The sequence below is a fragment of the Hibiscus syriacus genome, unplaced genomic scaffold (genome assembly GCF_006381635.1).
Source record: "Hibiscus syriacus cultivar Baekdansim isolate YM2019G1 unplaced genomic scaffold, ASM638163v2 tig00116970_pilon, whole genome shotgun sequence".
NCBI classification, from domain to species: Eukaryota; Viridiplantae; Streptophyta; class Magnoliopsida; order Malvales; family Malvaceae; genus Hibiscus; species Hibiscus syriacus.
The window spans coordinates 99,867-124,420 of record NW_024063494.1 but is presented as its reverse complement, the minus strand read 5'-3'; the positions used below and the strand labels follow the sequence as shown (position 1 = coordinate 124,420).

Below are 24,554 nucleotides of genomic sequence, written 5' to 3'. Positions count from 1 at the left end.
CCACCAGAAACGTTTTTATCCGGAAAGAAGTGCATCAAGCATTTTGATGGCTGAACGTTATTCCGCAAATCAAGGTTTAAGATTTGCATATCAATTACTCCTCAGCAATGAAGTACACAGCCCAATAAAATGCATCCGTCTTCTTAACTGTTAAACAACGTCAAATCCCTCGACACTTGTCAAGGATTCGAAATTTTCACGTTGGATCCTCTCTTGTACACAACCAAAGAATTCAAAGATAAAATAATAATAATAAATGAAGATGGATGCAAGCTTGTTAGTGACAATGTAGTGAAAAAGGTACCAATTTAATGGCAACTTTACCAATTAACAGTGGCGGTTCTCTTTCTCTTCTGAACTTGTTGGGGCAAGGGCAGCTGCCTCCTTGTTGGATTCATCCTGTTGATCAACATTTCTTTCTCTCAGTAATTTACTTCCATTTGATCTCATTGCTCTTGGTAACTTCAAAGGGATGGTATCAGATTCACTTGGGCACAAGTTATCTGCAATTTTGAGAGGTTCACGAGTTTCTGGCTTTTCAGGTGCTGCAGCTGCTGCATTATCTGGCGTAGCAACCGGAACCAGCTGAATCATTGATTTTCCCCATTTCTTTCTCCTATTATGCCTTGGTGCATCCGGTTTAGCCTGCCAAAAAACAATCAAGCTCACTAACAATACATGATTATGCTAAATGATCATGTTACTTAGATTTGAGTGTCTGTATATGTTAGACATGGATAATTTAAGAAACATGAGGTGGTTTTTATCATACAAGAGACCAGAAATGGTACCACTGTGTTTCCAATGTCAGAGAGTGCTTTTCGCTTTGTTGGGCAGTCGTCATTTGTTTCAGCTGGCTTCTCACCACAAAATGCATTCTGGAGAAGAAATGCACCATGAGCAACAAGGTTGTTGGTTTCGTTAGAGTCGCCATCATTTGCAACGTTTGCTTCTGCTTCTCTATTGGAACACCTGACTGAAGAGCACCCGCATGACTGCCCACAGGAACTTCCATTTTCTCTACATTGGCATCTCGATGTTTTGCAAGAAGACTGCTTACTGCAAGTGCAACACATCCCATCAATTTTCTCAGTAACCTCAACACTACATTCCTTGTTTTCTAAGACATTGGTATCTGGTTGATGCACTGCCAAAATCGAAGTTCTAGATCTATAAACTTTGTTCCATATCTGCTTTTTGTCTGACTGCACCCATTCATCATCATTGTCATCATCATGTGCCTCCATATCTGAATGTTCAGATTCAGATATATCCATGTCCTCCGTAAAGATCGTAGAGCTTCGATGTTCCTATAACAATAGTTCTATTTTATGTAACAAGTAGATGGCAATAGAAGTTAAAAGCAGGGGAGTGGAATTTACTGTATTCCGCAGTTCATACTTATGTCTTCCGCCATTAAAGTCAAGGATGCCAGATTCCATCGTTTCTTTCATGGAATGCTTAGCGGTTACATTCTGTTGCAAGATTAATAAATAGATTCAAAAGAGAAAATGGAACAGAGAACTGATAATAGTCAACAGACATGTATCAAGTGATACCTTCTCATCGAAGTTAGATCCAATACCAGTGGAAAGTTACTAACCTTCACTTTCAGTTGATGAACAAGATCGACCTTTTGTGCCTCAAGTTGTCGAGCCAAGCTACTAACTTTCACTACCTTTTCCTTTAGATCTCTTATTTCCTCATCCTTTTCTCTGCAAAGAGCCTCCTTATCTCGCAATGAACACCTTCAAAAAAGGGGCAGCAAGTTATTAATTGAAGGAAATAAAAAGCAAGATCCATGGTGGTTAACAACCATGGTAACAAAAGCAAAAGATTGCAGCAACAAATTATGTTGAAAAATGAAAATGGAACTATTAGCATGCGAATTTTCTATTTCCAAAGATGCATTACCTTGAGATCGATGCTAAATTGAATAGGTAATTAATAATATTTTTTGCATCAGCGAGAGACCGGACATGATTCCAACGTCCTTTTCCACTAAAAATACGCTCGCGCTCTTCAGCTTCAGACAGCTGTGAGGCCATAGTGACCAGAGTGCTAGATGTAGCAGCAAGCATGTTTTCTAGAGCAAAAATCCTCGAGTTTCTCGCACCGGGAGACAATGTCTCAGGATAATTTCTGCATTTGATGACATTAAAGGAAGTATTTGATTTATTGGTTTACATGATAATACGTAGAAAAAAGAGCTGTTTCAAATTATGAAGAACACATACGAAAGCAAAAGCTCAACCTTAAATCACCACGCTTAAGTATCTCAGATTCTTCCTTCAGTCTTGCAACCTCCTTGGCCATCTTGGCCCTCCTATAATACATACAGAATATTTTTTAATATATTCAACAATATATAGTAAGCGTACCATAAGTAAGCCTCCACTTCCTACTCAGAATCTTATGTACCAAAATTCCATAATTGAAACAAACTTTGCCTGCCATCAAGAGAACTCACTCCTCCATTTGTCGTTCATATTCAGAGCGTACTTCATGTACCCGTACTGTCACCTCCAATTCATGATCAATTGTCTGCATTATTGCCTTCAAAAGAAGAAAAGAATGTTACAACAAAAAGAGTAGCTTAAGAACATGCATAAAAAGGAAAAAAATATATAACCCAATCATGATGAAGATAATTTTAAACCAAAACTAATTTGTCTAAGCAATTAGGAACAAACTATTAATTCTTTTTGCAGTTATCAATACCTGAACTCCAGGACCATTGCCAATTCCAGCACCTGCACATGAAAAATATATTGTCATCGAGTTATAGTTACAAAAATACAAAAATAAACTGCAAGTCATAAAAAGGCTCCTAACTGGAAGCTTCACGTGAGGAAGCCTTTCGAGATTCAAGAAGCTCCTTTAGCCTTTTAGTAGCCATAGCAGCCTCTTCGGTCTTTCTTTGCAAAACCTAACAGACATATGCATAGTGTGAGAAAAGTTCATTGGAATTAGAAAGATCAATAGCTTTCTGCGTTGGAATTAGAAAGATCAATAGCTTTCTGCGAGGAAGTAAATGTTACCATCTTTTGCCTTTGGTTCAAGGCTAAGAGCTTGTGCATCTCAAACTCATTTCTCCTTCCCTCTTTCTTAAGCTAGTTATCAAGAAAAAGAAACAATAATTATATATTGATAAAAAGAAGTGTTGCTTGATTATATACACTATAGAACTCCCAGAATTTTATGAAGGAATCACATACTATTCACATTCAAATTTCTTTCTTCAAAAACGTATCAACACAAAATTTCTACTTAGTGCCGACTGTAAATCTTGAGAACAAGTAACAATTTATTCCCTCTAACATTCTAAAGCAGCTATTGTTAATAGATCTATTTTTACGTGAGAGAAGCACTACAGCTCAAACTTAAGATCTCTACAGCTCATCCCACCAATACCACTTGGGCAAGCTGAGTGATGCAATCATTTTTAATTTCAAACTATGATTCCATAATCACAAGAAAACATCACATTTTTTAATTATCAAATGATTCTAGCTGCCAAAAGTATATCGCTTAAAGAGTTGCAGCCAATAACAAATATCTATTACTAAAAAAACCACGAATTAAAATTTGCCTGAATTTTGTGACATTGCTTACAAACAACAAACATACATCCCATGACAAAACCATGAATCAAACATGCAAGTTGTATTACATTGCTTACAAAAGATGCAAATTGTAATATCACGTTTGTAAGTACCTGAAGATTCACCTTCTGAGATTTGATTCTGTGAATCTCATCTTGAAGTCTCCTTGCTGCTTCATTACTTTTTTGTTTCAGTCTCAAAAGTTGAGCTTGAGCATCTTGCTTCTTCTTCAAATCGGCAACCTGCAAAGCAGAATATTAATCTAGAAACTGACATCTGCGGCTGGCAGGAGAAGGAAAATCCAAAACTCACTTGTGCCTCAAGGGCATTCAATTTCTGTAGGTATTCTTCCTTCAACTTTTGAGCACCGTCATCTGACGTAGAAGAAATATTGGCAAGGTTATGTCTGAGGTTCTCAATTTCTTTCTGCAAATGAAAAATAAAAACAAGGATTTGACATTACAGGATAACGGTAATCACAGAAAACACAATAACTTTAAATAGGAGACTAACCTGCAAAGCCCTTTTCTCGTGTTCCAACTCATTAACTTTCTTCTCATAATGTTGTTTAAGAACTGAAGTGTCAGAATTTGCAAAACGCTTCATTTCAGCCTTAAAGAAATAAAAAGCTGTTAGGAAAACAACTGATGTTTTTGCCTCCACAAAGGATGCAAAGGAAAAAAAAATGATCTGAATGTTTCAGTGAAAAATATTCTTGAATATGCCCATGTACCAGTATCAATAATGCAAAATGAAAAAGAAACGCAACGCGTTGAACGGAGATCAATGATCTTCAGATTCATCACAAATGCTAAACATGCATGTACTTAGTTCAACGGGAAAAACCGTCAAACAATTTACAGAAAAGAAGAGAGGAAAATGATTTAACAAATGTACGCTAAAAACAAACTAGTGGTCGTCCCCTTCAATGGGTTTAATATAGCCCAAGAGAATCAACAAACTGACAATCTCATTCAGTTTGTTTATCCAGTGGGCAAAAGGGTTGTTAAAACGGTATAACAACTTGGTCAACAAACTGGCCAACCCAACAACAAATTTAGTTATCACATGCTTCAATAACGCATACCTCTTTCTGTTCAAGTCTTTTTTCCAACTCCTTAAGTTCTCTGTCCAATTTTTGTTGGATAGAAGAGTGTTCAAGTTCCGCTTCATTAACTTCATTATCCTCAATCTCATCTGCAAAATACGGAAGAATTATTCTTATCTGCATTCTCTAAGGCAGGCTTATCATCCAAAGATGGAAATAGATTTGAAAAGCAATAGAAAGGAAATGATATAAATGTCAAAGGCTTAAATGATAATGTCTTGTCTCAGAGATTACATTCTCCAACTAAATATGCACCTAATAACCACTAGAATGTCGATGATTCAAAATCATCAACGAGACTTCTTACACTTACAGTAATCAGATATATATGAAATTGATAAAAATATCACATTCCAGGGATTAACATAGACGTGTTTCAAGTGCAATTCAATTATAACTTCTATATGAGGTTTACAATTGAGAAGAAAATGATAAGGAAGAAAGCACGTATAACTTTGGAGGGTGATAGTTCTACTTATTTACTTTTCAAAAATATAATAACAATTAGGACATTTTATAATGAACAAATATAGAAGTTATAACAAACAAAAAGAGTATGCATCAACGAAATAATGAATATTTAACTGCAAAATACCTGATAAATCAGCACTTTCAGAAGAAAACAATGAATTTTTTGAGGTTCCATCATCACCAGAATCAACACAATCAGAAAACCGGCCACACTTCGTGCTGTTCATACTTTTCAAGCGTACCAATTCTCCTTCTAACTCTTGAATTTTCGACACATAAGTTTTCATCAAATCAAAATCCTGTGGTCATGCAAAAGCGCATCTCAACCAAGATTGGATTCGTCGACTACTAGATTCAATAGCTAGACAAAAATCTTTACCTGATTTTGGTTAGAGGCAATCTCATCCCATGATTTCCCATTACGGACAGATTCAATTTGCATGATTAGTTTGTCTTTCTCAACCTGAGATATTAAATGCATTATATTTCATAGCGCCTTTGGCCAGTATATATTTGAAGACAAAAGGAAAGTGGAAAAACACCTGAGCATCAAGGGCACGCTGGGCCAATTGTTCACTAGTGAGCCTGCGTTCTTGAAGCTCTTGCTGTAGCTCTGCGTTGCTTGCTTCAAGTAAAGTTACTTTGTGCTTGAGAATCTACAAACCAAAAAACATACTTTCGGCAACTAGGTGTGAAGAATGTCAAAAGAAGTATTTTCAATTTCTATATTATATAACCTTAAGTTCATCAAATGATGCTTGACCATCACCTCGACAAAACAAAAGCTCAGCTTGCAATTGCTCAATTTGGCTCCGCATTCTTTGTAACTGAGCTGCCATTGGGTCACGGTTTATCTAATATAAGTGATGAGAAAGTTAGAACAAGAGCTATAACACCGATAAAAGAGCTTTTTGCAAGCATGTAACTCGAGTATCTTACAACTGCCTTATTCTGAATGTTTCTAGCACGATTGGCATACTTCAAGGTGTTTAGGGTTTCTTCGGCGTTGGTGTCAGCCGGACTTACACAAGCTACAATCAAATATATAAAGAAATAATTCTTACGCATGCTAAAGCAATTCAAAGAAAAAACCCAGTACATAATAATATGCCAACAATGCTGAATATTTAATGCTCTAAAACATTTTATTTCATACCAATCATCACTGTTTTGCTGTTTCCTCCAAGAGAATCCTGTGAATTTAACTTTCCGTCAGCAAATGTAAAATTTCTTTCTGGAGTAGGTAGTTTCATAGGATGACGTATATATACATTACACACACGTGCACGCGCACGCACATGCACATGCACATGCACAGACACACACACACACACAGAGCAAAATTAGTTCCCATAAAAAAGAACTACAACAAATTCATATATCACCACAGCCAAGAGCCTTAAAGATGAAAACTGAATGTGTTCCCCTTTAGGTCAATGTAAGAAACACCTATTTTCTTGCAATTGATGTTATCAATTGTTAATTTATAAAATGTGCGTTAAGTAGAATGAGCTCATTTCCAATTGATTTATGCAGTTTAACTTTTCCAAACAAAAAGTCTACTTCAACAAGTGAAACCATCCAATTAAAACAACTAGATTTGAATGATTGTACATAAGTATCCTGATTTATTACTATTTGAAAGAAATTTATGAAATCAGAACAACAATCAAAACATGTCTGCAACAAGCGCGTCAACTTGCTATCGCGATACGGGACATGTCCCCCTTCCTTCCTCTTCCTGTCATCTCCCAAAGCACTAATGACATTTCCTAGAGCTAATAAACCTTTATTAATATGAATGCCTACAGCAACAAAATGTCAATGTTTTAGATAGCTTAAAGCACAAAGTTTCAAGTCAATGCTTGCTATTACAACCTATCATTATTTTAAACCATGTTAGGAAATGGAAAATCAGAAATACCTTCTTTAAAGCGCATGCCATCAGCACCTGTTCTTTTTGCACGTTCTGAGCCAGCAAGGTCCACTAAATGAAGCTTTGCACATAAGATATCACCACCAATATCATCATCTACCCCATTGGGGCAGCTTACAATCTTCTTTTGTTCCATGGTTATCGTAAAGATGGCATGTGAGCGACTAGAAACAAAAAGAACAATGAACATGGCGTGAGCAAAATTATATAAAAGTATAATAGAATTACTAGGTGTATTAGAACATGTAAACAAAATAATCATTCTATCCTAATCCAAGAATTAAGTAAAGCAAGAGAAAGACTATTGCAGAAGTTGCTTATCTCTTTCATTATCCTAAAAGGAAAAATTATAAACGATTAGTAAAACATGTAAACAAAATAATCATATCTTATCCAAGAATTGAAGTAAAGCAAGATAAACGTCAATTGTAGAACTTGTTTATATCTTTCATTATTTAAAAAAGAAAATTGCTATCATGCCAAATGAGCATTTTATTCTAAATAAAACAGAAGACCAATTCGGGTAAACAAGACAAGCGTTACCTGGATTGGCTATTCATATTCGTACTTCCTGTTGCACGAGACGAAGAACCTCGTGACAAATATGATGCCATCTCTTCTTTTGTCCGAACTGCTGCCTCAGTCACTCCAGCAAGGGTTATTCCTCCATTCACTGTTTCCCTAATTTGTATCGGAAGTCTTCCAGGAGCTGTTTGCTTGGCAAGAGATGTGGCTTCAACTTTAGATAAGGCAGCTGAATTTGACTCAAGCAAATCAAATACTTCTTCGTTAAATATCTGTCAAATTGAAAGATCACGTATAAGAAATTAACAGGTCAATGAGAAAAACAAGTAGAAGGATTGTTTTAGCCAATTACCTCAATAAATGATACTCTTATCAAAATTTCCGTGCAGTGCTTGGTTGCCTCCACTCGTTTAAACATATTTTTCATTACTTTGGGTATAATCCCACCATTACTTCCTTCCCCAGTGTAGTTAGTTCCCATAGTATATGTTTTACCAGAACCCGTCTGAAAACCCCCGAAATACAATACTATTTGTTAGTCAATTAGGAGAAAATAAATCTAACTATAATAATAAAGCACAAAAACAAATCTAACCTGACCGTATGCGAGTACAGTAGCATTGTAACCATGAAAAAGAGCATCAACCAGTGGAGCAACGCAATCATCGTATAAAGCTGAAGAAGGCGATCCCGCTCCCCCGTAAACATAATCATAGGTAAAGACATGTGATCCAATTTGAACCTGTAATTGTATCAATAAAATAAATCTTTATCAAGCTAAGATTTCAACATCAGTAATCTTCTCAAATTCACAATATTCACGAGGAAAGTGCTGCAGAATACCTGAGGTTCGCCTGGAACGACAGTGATGCAATCCGTACATCCGTTAGGAAGCTCTGTAGTAATCAGCGGCCGAATATTAACGGCGACTCTCACGGATTCCGAATTATCCATGCGATCTAAATCTGAAAACAATATCTCGAAAACCTTAAAGGAAAGATTGCGAATAAACTAATAAAACATCCTTTGAATCACTCAAAATCAACACATCAGATCTAAAATCCGTGAGCCGAGGATATTATACCTCAAATGTATAAAAACATGAATGGAAAATATTAATTTGAAAGGTGAATCCATTACCTGAAAGAGATTGAGATATCTCCTTTTAGGTTTTGATTTGTTAGACGTTAAAATTTGAATTCGGAAGAGAAAAAGCAGAAGGGACTGCGGAAATTTGAATGGTCGAGGCAAAGTTTTTAAGCATTTAAACAATTAAACTGGATTTGAGAAAAGGCGGTCAGGTCCGAATTCAAATTGTTTGGAGAGAGAGATGGGCGAGTCACGTGACATTCACGTGATTGTTTTTATAAAGGTTACGGAGGCAACGTCTTGAAAGTGGGTTCATGCAGACAGAGGGATTGGCTTAATATTTGGCAGTTGACCTTAAGGTGGTGCTTTACCTTGCCTTTTAGTTTTTGTAAATGCAAATGTACATTTGAATTTAATAACATAAGTTATTTTTCATTAAAGTAATGATTAGTTGACAATCTTCTTAATTAATTTTTCTTTCATATTTAAGCAAAAAGGTTTTGAGAAATAAATATAGTCTTTCTTAATGCTTGCTTGGGGAAGATGGATTAATATTTTTTCTTTTTGTTTAAAATCTGTTCTGCGTTTTCCTTTAATTTTAAAAATCTGATAAATTAATTATTCTAACAAAAATAAGTCATTTTAGTCCTATCAATTTCAAACATGAATAATTAAGGATAATTAATTCTAATTTTAATATTTTTATTACTTTTTTAAATAATTTTGATTATAATAATAAGTTTATCTTTCAATATTTATGTCGTATGTCAATTTCATCTCTGATTTATCCATTCAATAAATGTTAGGGATTAGATTTAAAAAAATAAAATTAAGATATAACATCGAAAGTTGTATTTATTTTTAATCAATTAAAATTATATAAAAATTAAAAATACATATTGATGTCATGATTAATGTCTTTAATTATTCACTTTCACAATTGACATGGACTAAATTCTCATCATTATCTGAAATTGAAACATACCAAGCTGCCTAATTTTGTAACTAAGAGAGACCTAAGAGATTTCATCATTGGTATTGGTAATAATTTTCGCTTAGTACTTAATCAAAACACACCACTAAAATCGTAGTCTACTTGGCAAATCAAAAGTAAATAGCAAACTGGTTTGGGTAATTCTGACATACGACAACATAATTTAACGTTAAAGAACAGTATAAAATAGATATAACCAAAAACGTAATAAACTTAAAATGTTAATTTTTTTCCTAATATTTTCCGTTGAACCGAAAATATTGTAAATGTTACGTAATAAACTTAAAATGTTAATTTTTTTCCTAATATTTTCCGTTGAACCGAAAATATTGTAAATGATATAACATTTTCGATTACTAACCGAAAATATTGTATCAGACTTTTCCAACTGGCCTATATTAAAAAAACAAATACATTTGGAAGCCAGTTTTATTTAAAACCTGAGTGGCGGCTCGATTTTTGGTTCGGAGATTATTTTAGTTGCACACTCAAACATAACGGTTAACAGCTTTTTCTTTTCAAGCCAGCCTGACTTTTCTTAATAGATTATCATAGCGAATCCAATGTGGTCGAACGTTATAGGCAACGCGAGAAAAGATGCTAAGACATCTCGAAGGTAATTGAAGTGAAAGAAAAAAAAAACAGTGAACTGAAAAAAAGTTAGGCTCTACACATGCAATCGGGGGCTGGATATGTATGTATAGAGGGCCCAGCAGCAACATGTTTGGTCTTCAAGTTCAAGTAAGCTCGATGTCCAAGATGTAAACAGATAAATATGAATTCTCATTTATGAAATTTCTTTTATGTAGGATATAGTGAATTTGATACAAAAAGAAATGATGAAAGCGGAAATTTGGCAAGGGCATCCTTACCAAAGCATTGTGCATGTTTCCAGGAGAAGCAGAGATGAAGATGTCACTTTGAAGGCTCACATAATAATCAACTGTAGCCATCAAAGAAGCTTTACCTTCAACTTTAGCTAGCTCCTTTGCTGAAGCAAGGCTCTTCTTATCTTCCATGAGCAGAAACATTTTGCACAATGTTGAGATCCGAGCCTCTCCTCCATAAACCTGAAAAAGGAAAAGATGCTCCTTTTAAACCAGAGTTCCACTCAAAACAGACATTTTCAAAATTAACCTAGTAAATATGACGGATCAAATTGACTCCTATGTACCAAGCTAAGAGGATAATAAACTAAGTCCACCATCAAGCAAGAAGAAAGAAAACGAGACGGACTTTGTGTGAAGCAAGATAGAGGCGAGTATTATTGTTGAAGCCCAAAGCAGTTAGTAGCAACCCAATCTCCTCTGGAGTCAATGGGGCATCGCCCCTGATTTCTCAACTCGTTGTCAGTGAATTGAGAGTTTAAGACCCTTCCCTGCCATAAAACTTGGCGGTACTTAGCTAAGGCCAGTTTCTCAGCTTTACCTCCACCAAAATCACAAGCTGAATGAGCAGCCATATCCTACAAAAAGTCTAATTAGAAAGGTAATTACGGTTGCTACAGCATATGCGCATATATATGTATGTATATATTTGGATAAAAATCAATATAACCGACTCAACAGTCATCAAACGAGTCAGTAACCACTATTGTAAACAACTGACTGGTGCTTTTACCCAGAAACTACCGTAAAAGAGCACTCAAAATATAGAGGTACAAATGCTTTGATAGCAGATATATCCTACCAACTTAAATGCCCACTCCAATGACCAATCCCCAGAAACTATTTAATGAGAATTCATTCTTTCCAGTTACGAAAGAACTGAGCATCATCTTTTAGTTTTAACCTAAGAGGCTTACGCAATTATCTAAAGGAGTTGGGATTCATACTTTGTCGAAGCAAAGATGTAATACAACAAACTTTCTGGCTCCCTCTTTTGGAGTATCATTTATTCTGTCACGTAGGACCTCACTGCCCAAGTCTTGAAGCTTCCCAGAAGGATACCGGAGTCGATGAACAAGGCTCTCTCCTATAAATCTGATCTGAGGAACAAAAACTAGACCTTAGAAGTTTACTTTACAACATAAATGTTGAATTTTTATAGGCAACTTGTCAAATGCTAGGCGATGGAAGAATGGTGATATAGCAGCAATCCCGTAACTGCACCCATAAAGTCTATAAACTATCACAAACAATATTGTTTTCTAGTTGAATCGTACACACACATACAGATTTCTACAGCTATTGTTCACCAAGTGGTTATCTAGCATAAGGGCTGAAAATGGTACTAATTTACCAAAGAAAGTTGTATCCGTAGCTTAAAGCTTTACCTCTGTATGACAGGCAACATATTTTCGACATACCAGTCTGCCGAAGCATGAACAGTTGCTGTTTTGATTCTAGTAGCTCTTATACCTGTAGCATAATATTCCCGTGTGCTCCAAGAATATTGCCTTGGGAGTTCTTTAACTATAGAAACTTCATCACGAAGGACATTGCTAAAGTGATCCATATCAAATGTATCTGTGAATGAACTGCAGAAGCAAACCCAAATCTCCTCAGATTAAGAGAGAGAGAGAGAGAGAGAGAGAAAACTATGACAAATTGTATATGTTACTCATGAAATACCTTGAATCTTGCCAAACAGAATTCACCTCAAGGTGTGGTATCACCAGTGTCGCATTCAATATTTGAGCTACAGCAACTGCATCGCATATCTTGTTAACAATAAGTAAAACAAGTCGAAAGTTAGCGCATTAAAACCAAACTGCAAAAAACATGCATCAGCTATCCATGAACTCACCCCCATTCTTTGCTGGTTCAATCCTCCATCAAGAAATACCTGAATATAACCCTCAGATCTCTCTGGCAATGCTTCAAGAAATGAAAACAAGCTTATTAGTTAAAAAAATATCATCTCGTTCATACTTAATGATATCCAAGGATCTCATTATATAAATCTTCAAGCACTAACATGGGGGGTTATCAGCAGAGTCGATGCAAGGCTTCCATCCTTGATTTGGCAAGGGAGACCAGAGATCTGATCGTTGTTTAATCGGCTGAAAGAGCAAAGTAATAAGAAACATGCATAGTACTAAATTTTGAAGGCTTTTCACCAATAAATAAAAATCAACTAAAAATGATACTAACAGTTTCCCAATGCATATACATTTGTATCTATAACGCAACGTAATTCATGCGACTGAATTATCTTACTACTCCTCGATCATTTCGGGATCCACGTCTAACGATTCGATACTGCACCAGGATTGTTCTTGTTTTTCTTCAAAGGAGACAAGCATGAAAGCTTTATCAAGACAACTTAGAACATTGAATACCACACAAGGGCAAAGCCCCTCTAGTCCTCAATCGCCGTAATAGAAGTATTTCTCGTTTGTCTATCGTATTGGGCTGAACAAATGATATTACAAAATTAATGGAACGAAATCTACTACCTCTCTTGGTGATATAGCTCCATTCATGCTCTAACATTACGATTGCTGATCAAAATCCTGAAATCCAAGCAAAGATCCTGGGATTACAAACTTAAGCATCAATTGTGTTATGAATCAAAACAAACTACACAGATCAGTTACAAACAAAGAACTTGGTTATTATTAATGGATTGAACTTCAGCTAAAAAGAGCTCCAAATAATGGAGTAAGAACAAACCACAATCAAATGAATTATCATATTGTGCAACCCGCAATCTTTAAATAAAATGTCTGATAAGTAGACTGTTAGAGTTTGACATGAATTTGATTCGATTAAAATTAATTTAAAATTATATAAATCATAATTTAATTAAAATAAAAAATTATTTTTTAATCTATTGACAACATTTTCATTCAATTTTAAGATATTTAAAAAAACAATATTTTCTTTTATAGTTGGATAATTTGTTGTATGATTGAATTTAGTTTAATCGTCATTCAAATACTTTCATCTTAGATAATATTGTATTATTGTGCGGAAAACCACTATTCATGGGAAAAGACTAAAAATACCTTTTATTTCCGTCTATCTATTCTATACTTCAAATTTTTTACTTAGAGTAAAATTTGAAATTTACCCTACAAAATTGAAAGATATGATCGTTTTTTCACCCTCCGAACAGACTCTAACCTTCCCCTTTTGGAAAAATGGAGGAAAACGGGAACTGAGCTGAAGCCATTCGTCTTCTAGGAATCGCCGAGAAGCTTCTCCAAAGTCGTGATTTCAACGGTTCAAGAGATTTCGCAATCTTAGCCCAAGAGACCGAACCATTGTTGGACGGTTCAGATCAGATCCTAGCCATCGCCGATGTCATCCTTGCAGCTGAGAAAAGAATAAACAATCACCATGATTGGTACTTCATTTTACAAATCGATGGTCGATCCGACGACAATGATTTCATCAAGAAACAGTATCGTCGCCTAGCTCTCCTTCTACACCCAGACAAAATCAAGTTCCCTTTCGCCGATCACGCGTTCAAGCTTGTTGATGATGCATGGGGAATTTTATCTAACAGTTCGAACAAATCTGCTTACGACAAAGAATTGAGCTTGTTTACGAGGATTGATTTAGGCATGAACTTTTGCTTGCAATTGAGAAATTTGAGATGTTTTAGAACATTACCATAATCGTTGTCATGAACAAAGTACTTGTTTGTGTTTGGTTTTCATATTGAAAACTGAAATTTTTAGTTCATTTCATGTTTCATGGATTACATAAGAGGTGCATCTTGGATTATTCAAATGACAAACAGTAACACCCACGTATCGATGAGGATGACTCGATCCGATCTGAGGTGTCACATTAAGACACCGAAGCGACCCACAGTAAAAATTCCAGAAAAATTTAAAATTTCTATTAAAACGTGTAAAATCATAAAACAAATTATACTTAAAATACAAGTTCAGAAAATTATTCATATACTACAAACATAATTAAAACCATACACGTTTTGGACTCAGATATAAAAACAGAATACCATCTACATGCCCCCTAAACACATGCACCGTACTCCGCAAGGACGTCGGTGGAGCTCCAACAGATGTCGATAGCTGCACTGGTACGATTCTTTTAGCCTGAAATAATGAGTAAAAGAGTGAGCTTTGGAAAGTTCAGTAATACAGAACTACCAAGTGATGTTAAAGCCATGTACATAAAAGGAACATCATAAATTTTCCTTATTGACTCAGCTGCCTGCAGGTTTTCGTAATGAGTTGAGGTTCCACTGTATTTCATCGAGTAAAAGTCATAAAGATTTCATTTCATAGGAAACATTCGGAGTACCAAGTTTTCAGGAGATCGGAATAAGATGTCTAGTGTGTTCTAACCAAAACCAGTCAAAAAATATATATCTTTTTAAAACAGTAACAATTTAAAACATATTTTTAAAATCATAGTAGAACCCCCCAATCGAATACCTTTATGCAGTTTCCTCATAACTGCATCCATAAGGACTTACCCTAAGCACATAGCAAATGAGCCACCCTAAGGGAGTGACTTGGGGCCTAAGAGCCTACGTAAAAAAATTTCTCGGAGCCTTGGAACCTACCCAAGGGTCACCTTAGGTCCGTAAGGAATTACCAGCTCGATCAGTTTGAACCTATTTAAGGAATTACCAGTTTGACCGAGCTGAACCTGTATACTCCAACCTACTCATACAGTACCCAGTAGAAATCAGATTGCGCAGTAACTTTAATATCAATATAATGATCCAGTAGTATATAGTAAAAATGATCATGTAGTTATTTAAATCACATATATGTCATCTACGCATACACCATATGCAGTCCCATGATTTACCCAAGGGAGTGCCTTGGGGCCTGAGAGTCTACCCAAGAAAGTTTATCGGGGCCTACCCAAGGGTCACCTTAGTTTCGTAAAAAATTACCAGCTCGATCGGTCTAAACCTATATAAGGAATTACCAGTTTGACCGAGTTGAACCTCCATACTCCAGTATCCTACACAGATAATGTCCCAATAAAACAGTTCAAGTAGTAAACAATAGATTCGATGATCCATAAATTAGGAACTATTATATTTTACAGTGAAAACAGGAAACCAAATAATACATTTCAGGTAACCATATTTCATAAACCAGTAAATCAATAAATCAATGATTTCGGAAAATCACATTTTAAAACAGATAAAACATTTACATGTCACATAAGGAACATACTAGAAGATCCATATAGTATTCTAAAATACTTGGTTTTATCAGGTAGGGAACCATGAAACTTTTGTAATTTAATAGGATTTCATAATCAAGATCATACAGTATTAAGAATCTTTTACATAAGAATTTTGAAGATTTAGACATAACATGAGTGTTACCATTATTCAGACAAATCAGGGCATTTTAGATATTTGATTTTTAGAGAATTCCTAGTAATTTAATCTAATAAGAGTAGAGTGATGAGTTGTGGTATTTAAGAATATATATTGAATTATCAGGATTTCGATTCCGATTGAACCAACGATCCCAACACTGCGATACTTGTCAATCATTCGGATCGTGATATTTCACTATTATTGACTTCTTATTGCTGACTGCTCAAGATGATCATATCAATATCAAAATCATCATTGATAAGTTCTTGAGGAGACGAATAAGTGTTTTATTGATATTTATTTCATTTCCACATTGTAATAGTATCCCAAAATGTCTGACGACTTGGGTCGTGCTCCATAACCTTTAGAGGGTGTACATCATTTAGGTTTATCGATGTTCATATAATCTATCCAACGACATTCACTTAATCCAAGTCATAAAGGTATTTAGGTCATGGTATTCGAGGTTATTTTAGTCATTTTGGTTGGGGTTTTCCCAATAGTTCAGGAATTTAATCGGTGATTCTAAGGTTCAAGCGAATCAAAATTTGAGTTTTCAGGTCATCTCCATTATCATAGCCATCCATAGTCCTTTTTATATTTTAAGCGTATTATCGGCATTCCAATCAATTTTGTCAGTGTCATTACTTCCAATAATTTAGGCTTCAAAGTATTATAGTTCCTTTAGAGTTCAGGGTATTTCTATCATTTGATCATTGGAGGTTATTTTAACTATTTCATAGCTCGAGGATGTTTCGGTAATTCCTTTCATCAAACATATGTACTTTTTCTGATAATTGGTCAAGTATGTCATTTCTGGGTTATTTTTCACCATCAGGGGAAGTCTTGGTCTTTTACAGAACAAGGTCATAATTAATCGATGAAATAATTGGTCTTTTTCACCATAGGGATATTTTTGATAATTTCATATCCTAATATTCACGGTATTTAATCTTTAAAGAAATTAATCAAAATTTACGGATCTTGAAGTCAATTCATTTATTAATGAATCACTGAACTTATAATTATTTTCGATCGAACTTTCAGTTTCTTATGCAAGCCATCTGAGTCTTATAAACTTACTGTCTTTTTACCTAAATTATGTTCGAGTCCAATAATAATTAATTTTACCCAAAAGACCAATCATTTCATCGATGCAATTACCAATTATCAACAAGTTCCGAAAAGCATACAAAAGGTAGAAAAATATTACCTCAGTTTTCGTGCTCCACCGATCGAACATTTAAACTCCATTCGATCATTCTCGATCTTGAATTCCACGTCCAATAATTCTTCGGATACAAAGCAACCGAATTTACGTTAGAAACTGAACTTAATTGAGAAACCAAATTGAATCCGAATATAAAACACTGAAAATGGCTTACCGAGTGCGAATTTGGCAAAACGGACTTCGGATTCAAACTCAGGGCGTGGAAAAATATAAAATATGACTTTTCAAAAATTTTGACTTTTCGATCAAAGTCAACGGTCAAAGTCAACGGGTTGACTCAGATGAGTTGACTCAAATTCGGGTTGATTCAGATGAGTTGACTCAGTCTGGGTTGACTCGGTTAGGTCAAACAGACCTGGTTCAGACCGATTTGACTGGACCGGCTGGAGAGTCCCACGTTTACTGCCTATGCGTGCGGTGCGATAGATGACGTTTCGGACAACCGATCTTCCCTTTTTCATCTACACGCGTAAATTAACCAATATCAACCCCAAATTTTCAGTAAAACTACGCCTAAGTTACCGGAAAATTAATCTGAAGCTTACCTACACCGACGATGAATGAAACGGCGTCCAACCAACGATTTTCGGGTTGAGTTATGAGCGCCCATGGACGGTGAACAAAACCTCGGCGACGATGAGTCGTACGGAAGCCTCGGCTTGCCAGAATCGAAGAAAAATCGATTCGATGGGGGGTTTATTTCGTCGCATGTTTGAGCTCCAAATTACGATGAACGACGGCGTTTCACGACGGGATAATGGTCGGGTTTTGGTCACCTGACAATGACGAGTCCGATGCTGGTATTGGTGTGCTCCGAATGTGGCCGGTAGGTGAGGATTTTGGGGGTAGAGAGAGTGAAGGCTAGGGATTTGGGGGGATTGGGGAATTTTCGGGTATATCATCGGGGTTTATTTTTCATTAACCAACAAAAATGGGATAATTCAGGGTTAAGCCCCTAAAATTCTCAGAGTTTTGAAACTGAGTTATAAGTTTCTAGAACTTGCAATTTAGTCCTTTAAATCTACTTAAATTAATATAAAATTAGCCCCTAAATTGGGGTGTGACACTAACTGCTTATTTATGTTAATGACGATGCAAGTGTTTTCAGTTGTTGTAGTCATTTTGCAATCTCTTAAATTTTTGGTCACTCTTTAACCAATTTGATTGCAGTTTTCTCTATGTTAAGGGCTTGTTAATTATAGAAGCGCTTTGTAATCTAATGCCTCGGCCTAGCAACGAGAGATTGATCCCAAGCCACTTGGTACATTTCCCCTCACTTGCATATCCGTTTCTAGGTTGAATGCTACCGTGGATACCGACTGTCGGGTAAGAGATTTTGTTAATAAGACACACCTGTGGGCTGGGTAAGAAATTAACCATAACGTTAGGACAGACATAAGTTTTGACAAAATTGATATAGTTTTACAATCCTCTATCTCATTAGTGTTGCCCTAAATTGCAAAATAAGTAGCAGGTAATGATCAATTATTATGGACTAGCCGAATGCCATGTTCCTAGAGAATAGCAATGAAATATATAATAGGTAATTTAGAGAGATTTTTAGATCCATATATCTAGCTCTAATGATTGCTGGTGCTGATATTTGAGGAAAGAACTTGGCTTCAAGATTCATTGCCTTAATCTTATAGGAAGCTGCCATATATATTTGAGAGGTGGAGGCTGAAGCATTTGTGCGACATGCATGTTTCCTAAAGCTCTGTGAAGTTGTATTATTCAAATCCATTAAGCTCCATTTTCAACTGCCTAAGTTCTATAACCTACATTACGGAAAAGAATGGCAGTGTATTCAGTATTGTAATCCTGGTATTTGATTTCAGATATCAAACGAGATTTTTATGACATAAATTATCAAAGGAGGAGGTTTAAACAATCGAGTTAGTTGATGAAAAAATGTTATTCTCCAAGGGAACTGGACCATCGTGCATGGAATCCGTTATCATCGATCGTGAATGTACTTTTGGCGCGTAGCTTTAACTAAACAATCTGAAATAGCTTGTAATCGTTAGTGTTTGAACCCATGACATTGTTGGTAAAAGAATTATTATTATTCTTTGAGGTATTGAGTTTGAGCACTGAAAATGTCAGAGGTGCGTTCGATGTTAAATAATTGAGAGTTATCTTTGAACATATATTATCTTGTATTTATCTCACATTAATAAAAAAAATTATGTATCCATCACAACATGATTATTAACTATCATATATTTTATATCATTATAGTAGAACAGAGCATACCCTTTTTTTCATAAACTAAATTTAACTAAAGTCAATGTATTCTTAGTCAAAATACTAACTTGAAGCACATAAAATGTTAAGCACACAAAGTACTATTTTGAACTTGAAACATGTGCACAAAAAATGTTAAGTACATGAAGTGTTTCTTGATCTTATATTGTGGGTACATAAAGTATTAAAAACACGAGGTGTTATATCGAAACTGAAAGACAAGTACACAAAATACTATCATGGAAATTAAACAGACAGAGTGCATATTTGAATACACTAAGTACTTTCATTAAACTTGAACACATTAAGTGCTTAACAAACATGAAACTTGGATGCCGTAAATTCCACAATGTCAACGTAAACATTTATTTATAAATTTTATGTTTTATACTTGCTTTATTCACTTCTTCTAATTCATATATACATTTCACAATTATCTTCTCATATAATTAAACACTGTTTGTTAAGAAATCTTATTCATTTTTAATAAAAAAAATAATAAATTAAAATTAATAAATTTTATTTTAAAGATAATAATGTCTTTTAATGGTTTTATATTTTTTAAAAATCAAATTAAACTATAGATTTTAGAAATCTTTAAATAGATAAAGGAATAAGTTGCACAATGGTATTTTTTAACATAAAACGAAATAAAACAGAATTCAATTGATATTTTGGGGAAAATAATACTAACTTCAATTATTAAGAAACCGTAAATTACACTATGAAAAAAAATGGTTTCTCGATGAAAAGGTCTAGTTACTGAAAGGAAGTATCACTATATATTCAAAAAAAAATATCAGTTATCAGGCATCAATTAGCAGCAAGACAAGCAAACATCGGCTTCTTCGCCCATGTAGAGCGTTGAAAAAAAATTTCTTCATATAAGATTCTATTCAAATTATTTTTTAAATTATGTTGTTTGTTACAGTAATCTCATTGGTCGCTAAGTGTTTCATATGTCACCAAATGCTCCTTGCGATAAAGACTCTTCTGTTGCAGCAACTCTTCTCTCACTGTTGCAGCTCCATAGGTCGTTAAGTACTCCATAAGTTATCGTGTGTTCCTGGAGACCTATGAAAGTCACTATGTGTTCCTAAAGACTTATAATAATCACTATAACAAACATCCTATATAAATAAATAATTATTAAACTACACTATATGAAGATTATTTTTTTATTATATTATTCAAACACTTTTGCCGGCCAACATCATTAAACACGAAATTAAGCTGTCCGAAACTATTTTCCAACATAAAAAATAGAACTTGACTAGTTGACTGAAACCTGTAAAAGAAAGGTAAAAAATATAAAAAATTATACGTTTAATGGGGGCATTAAAATGGAGGCATTATTGGCACTGTAGTCAGTGGGATCCACAAGTTACTCTGACGAGGCAGCTACCCAAAGAAAAAATAGTGGGGTTTTTCTTTTTCTCGACTAATTTCTTATTACTTTCATCGGTCTCTCTCCATTAAAAATTCCTCCTTTTCTTTACCTCTTTTTTCATTTGCATCGAAGCTACTGTCTCGCATCATGCACCTATTTTCGATCCTGGCCAAGACGGTGAGTTCTTAATTTGATCTTTCTCTTAGTCTGTCTTTTTTCCCTCGTATGGCTTTGGTTGATCACAAAATGTTGGAACAAAGTAGCTCAAGTTTTGGGTTTTGCTTGGTTGATGACAGGAAAAAATAATTTTCTTTAATTTCCTTTTCCTGCTAACCAAACAAAGGGTAAAAATGTAATGCCATTTCCAGTATCTTTGAAGATTTGCATGTACAGTTTACTTTATTGTTAGGGTTTATGATACTCATCAATTACCTTTTTTGATGTATCCCTTTATTTCCAAATAAAAATTTCTCTTAACTCTGTTGGATTTGAATCTGAGATGTTTGAGTATTTGGAAAGACAGTCGAATGCAGTGAAGATTTTACTTTTATATATATGTATATATATATCTTTTATTAGTTGAATTATGTTAAGAGACTATTACTGTGATATCTATTCTAAGGTGGATTTTGGTAAGTTATACTGTTAGCCAGACTTAATATTCGGTTAATGAAATGCGCTACCGGTTTTGTTATTATTTTTTAACAAAAACCATTATTATTTCTACTTAAAACATTTAATGTTTTATAACATTTCCGGTAAGATGCCCAATAATAACAAAATTGATAGAAAAAATAACAAAAATGGTAGCTCTTTACCGGATATGTTAACAAAACCGGTAAAGCGCCCAATAATAATACAACCGATAGAAATAATAATGTTTCCGGTAATTTTTTATCGGTTTTATTAAAAAAATAATAACAAAACCGGTAGCGCATTTCCTTAGCCGTATATTAAACCTGCCGCACGTGAGACTTTCCCGTGGATTTTTTATTTTGCTGTGTAAAATTTTGCTGATATTATTTTTAAACATATTGGATTTTAAAACTAGATCATGTGTGAATCACAAAAAATACAAGGTACGGAGGGCAATAGTACTGCTGGTGGCAAAATGACTGATAACAATGAATGGGAGAAGGAATCTGCGTCCCTGCAGTTGGTAGGGCAGGTGTCGCTAGGAGATTTAATATGGGTCAAACTCCATGGAAACTCATGGTGGCCAGCAGTGGTATGCCTAATGCAGTGGTTGTTTGATCTTTTGCAACTACTTTTTTTCCAGCCTTCTAATGATTATTTAGCATTTTGAACATAATAGTCCAGTTCCGTGGATTCTAATGATCGATATCGTGTCAGGTTGTTGATGAGAAGAGTGTTAGCGAGAGTAGTAAACCGGGAGGTAAATCACGGGGGAAGGTGCTGGTGCGTTTATATGGGAGCCATGAGTAGTCAGTTCTCTGTTTCCCTACTTGATTATTGTGTTTCTTTGAGAAAGATGTGTTAACGTTGATTGGTTTGAGATATAAAAAAATGTAAGGATTTAATTGTGTCAACAAAATGTAAGCTAGGATTGAAGTGTGTTATTTGTCCCCTCTGCAGCTTTTATGCAGACCCTATGAAATATCATTCCGAGTTTAAAACGGTAAGTTCTAATCATGAGTTTCCATCTATTTTATTCAACCACTCATGTGAATTAGATTGCATGGTTGTATTCTACTGATTAAATGATTTTGATGTGCTGTTTCTACATCGACAGATTCTGGAACAGAACAATGGTAATTGTTACGACATTCTTGGCAAAACTTTGGAGCAGGTAATAGGTTTCTTTTTCTCTCATCTATATCATTGTCTCCTTTCAACAGTCCGAAGGCTCTCCCCTTTTTTCTGAAAGCTATATAGTTAAGCAAATTATCCCTAAAATTTGTAATTTATGGCTCTCCCATATTTTGGACATGGCTGCAGCTTCGCCAGAAATCTATTAAACCAAAGGGGCAAGGATCTAAGGCTACAGGTTAGTGTTTTAGTGTGCTTATCTATTTTCCTGATTAGATTCTAGTTTATTTTGCTGCAGTTCTACTCTAGGATTGAAAAGCTTTATTGCAATGAAATATTGATGTCGAAATTTGATGTATGGTATTCAAAGTTACGTTATTTACAGCAGAACTTGATGTGATAAATCATTTTCACTTTCCGGCTTTGGTATAATCAGCTTTCACAAATGTCGCAACACAAGCTGTCGGTTTATCTGCAGAAAGTGAAACCTCCTTGAGACTTCAATAAGTATTGCTGAGGCAGGTCGATGGCACTTGGCCATTGGTTCTTCAGATGATCATCTAAAACTGATTAGGAGCTTCGGATTTGAGAGAACCGACATCTATCTCTTTGTTTTCCCACCAAAACAAATAAAGAGAAGTTGATACCTTAGCATGCTTTTTTTTCTTTCTTTTGAACTTCATTTAGTCCTTACTCTCTAGACGTTACACTCACAAGGGAATCGGTATATTATTCACACCGAGCTTTGCTTCTTAGACCTTTCTTATATGCTTAGGATTTCATCTCAATGTTTTATTGAATTAACTTGGATTACTTGCTGGAAATTTTCTTTCTTTTGCTCCAAGTAGACATTTGATATCATAAAAACTTATAATATGGACTAACAAACACTGGAGCTGATACTTCTAAAGGCAGGACTTCCAAACAAGATGAAACTCCCAAGAAACCCAAGAGAAAGAGCCCTAGTACCGATAAACATGCAAAGAATAAAGCCAATGAGCAATCGAGTGTCCCGAAGAAACAAAGGAAAAACAGCCAAACTGCAGAGAAAAAGAAGCCAAATAGTAGAAGTGCCAAGGAAAAGCCCAAGAGTTCAACTTCTAAGGAACAGAAGAGGGGTAAAACTTCAAAGCAAGGTGAGGAGCAGAAAAAGTCGAAGCCGAATAGGCCAAGAACATCCAAAGAGGAAAATGAGGAGACTGGTAGCCAAAGCTCTGTGAGTATACACCTATTTTCCCCAAAAATTTTCCTACAAGTTCCTTGAAAACTTGGTTCTTAAACTAAATTGTATCCCTCAGAAAGGAGCTTCACCAGGAGAATCTCCCAAGTCAGGTACCCGAAGAACAAGAGTGATGCAAGGTCTGGGTTTGATTGCACCTCCTGGTTCACCATTTGACAAGAACGGACTCATATAGCCAAGTATGTCGGAACAAATTTCCCATGGCATGGTACTATTCCAATACATTTGTGATGCGGCTTAAATGACTTAGCTATGAACTGTACGCTTACAAATTTTAGTTCATCCATGAACAAAGACAGTGGAATCAGACAACTTATGCCACTTGAATTCTAGAATCTTATGTAAAACTTAAATCTCTTTGAAATTTTACTAGAGGATAAAATAGCCATGGGTAAAAATTGGGAGTGACTTGTACCTAATGGGATCCGAATTTCATACATGACCGCATATTTTGCAGCTAAATGGGCAAAATGCATCCCAATTATTGGTGTTTCAGCTTGTCACTTTTCTCTCCATGTTATCAAGAAGTGGTTATAAAGGGAACCAAAGCTGAAAAAGCTTAGAGGGGCATTGCCTGTACAAAATTTACAGATGTTGGGCTGATTTAAGGGACACCCCTGAGTTGGAACAGTGTTTGAAGTTGCCTTTGCCTTTAAAGGACCTTCCATTTTGATGTGCAAG

The 24,554-nt window shown here is 35.2% G+C and overlaps 2 protein-coding genes and 1 pseudogene across 5 annotated transcripts; 1 reads left to right on the top strand and 2 right to left on the bottom strand.

Annotated features, from left to right (window-relative positions):
- Positions 1-199: 199 nt before the first annotated feature.
- Positions 200-8,371, bottom strand: LOC120191580 (kinesin-like protein KIN-4C). The gene is made up of 25 exons (XM_039194518.1): positions 8,246-8,371; positions 7,998-8,150; positions 7,664-7,917; positions 7,109-7,284; positions 6,868-6,989; positions 6,341-6,380; positions 6,124-6,215; positions 5,922-6,038; positions 5,727-5,840; positions 5,564-5,647; positions 5,309-5,483; positions 4,693-4,802; positions 4,119-4,217; positions 3,918-4,031; positions 3,674-3,847; positions 3,042-3,113; positions 2,836-2,929; positions 2,722-2,753; positions 2,471-2,556; positions 2,255-2,326; positions 1,915-2,142; positions 1,604-1,748; positions 1,383-1,475; positions 792-1,310; positions 200-645 (listed from the first exon to the last, which is right to left on the bottom strand). Exons 1-25 carry the CDS (start codon positions 8,369-8,371, stop codon positions 328-330), a joined length of 3,609 nt encoding a protein of 1,202 aa, XP_039050449.1. The 3' UTR covers positions 200-327.
- Positions 8,372-10,388: 2,017 nt separating this feature from the next.
- Positions 10,389-12,826, bottom strand: LOC120191579 (annotated as a pseudogene).
- Positions 12,827-20,873: 8,047 nt separating this feature from the next.
- LOC120191523 (putative oxidoreductase GLYR1) lies at positions 20,874-24,281 on the top strand. 4 transcript variants are annotated; one of them, XM_039194463.1, is made up of 9 exons: positions 20,874-20,892; positions 20,996-21,040; positions 21,915-22,091; positions 22,217-22,308; positions 22,460-22,502; positions 22,617-22,673; positions 22,823-22,871; positions 23,545-23,849; positions 23,932-24,281. In XM_039194463.1, exons 2-9 carry the CDS (start codon positions 21,011-21,013, stop codon positions 24,046-24,048), a joined length of 870 nt encoding a protein of 289 aa, XP_039050394.1. In that variant the 5' UTR covers positions 20,874-20,892; positions 20,996-21,010; the 3' UTR covers positions 24,049-24,281. The 4 variants fall into 4 exon arrangements, with proteins under 4 accessions (XP_039050394.1, XP_039050396.1, XP_039050393.1 ...); XM_039194465.1 differs by lacking the exon at positions 20,874-20,892 and having other exon boundaries at positions 20,906-21,040; positions 23,549-23,849; XM_039194462.1 differs by lacking the exon at positions 20,874-20,892 and having other exon boundaries at positions 20,906-21,040.
- Positions 24,282-24,554: the final 273 nt, after the last annotated feature.

Bases quoted from the DNA above. Each gene is read 5' to 3' on its own strand.
- LOC120191523 (XM_039194463.1), top strand. From the start codon at position 21,011: ATGCACCTATTTTCGATCCTGGCCAAGACG. The intron at 21,041-21,914 runs GTGAGTTCTTAA...TTTTAAAACTAG, and splicing joins TTTCGATCCTGGCCAAGACG to ATCATGTGTGAATCACAAAA. The intron at 22,092-22,216 runs GTATGCCTAATG...ATATCGTGTCAG, and splicing joins ACTCATGGTGGCCAGCAGTG to GTTGTTGATGAGAAGAGTGT.
- LOC120191580 (XM_039194518.1), bottom strand. From the start codon at position 8,371: ATGTCTTTACCTATGATTATGTTTACGGGGGAGCGGGATCGCCTTCTT. The intron at 5,648-5,726 runs GTGTTTTTCCAC...TTAATATCTCAG, and splicing joins AGCGTGCCCTTGATGCTCAG to GTTGAGAAAGACAAACTAAT. The intron at 1,749-1,914 runs GTAATGCATCTT...CCTTTTTTGAAG, and splicing joins AATTTAGCATCGATCTCAAG to GTGTTCATTGCGAGATAAGG.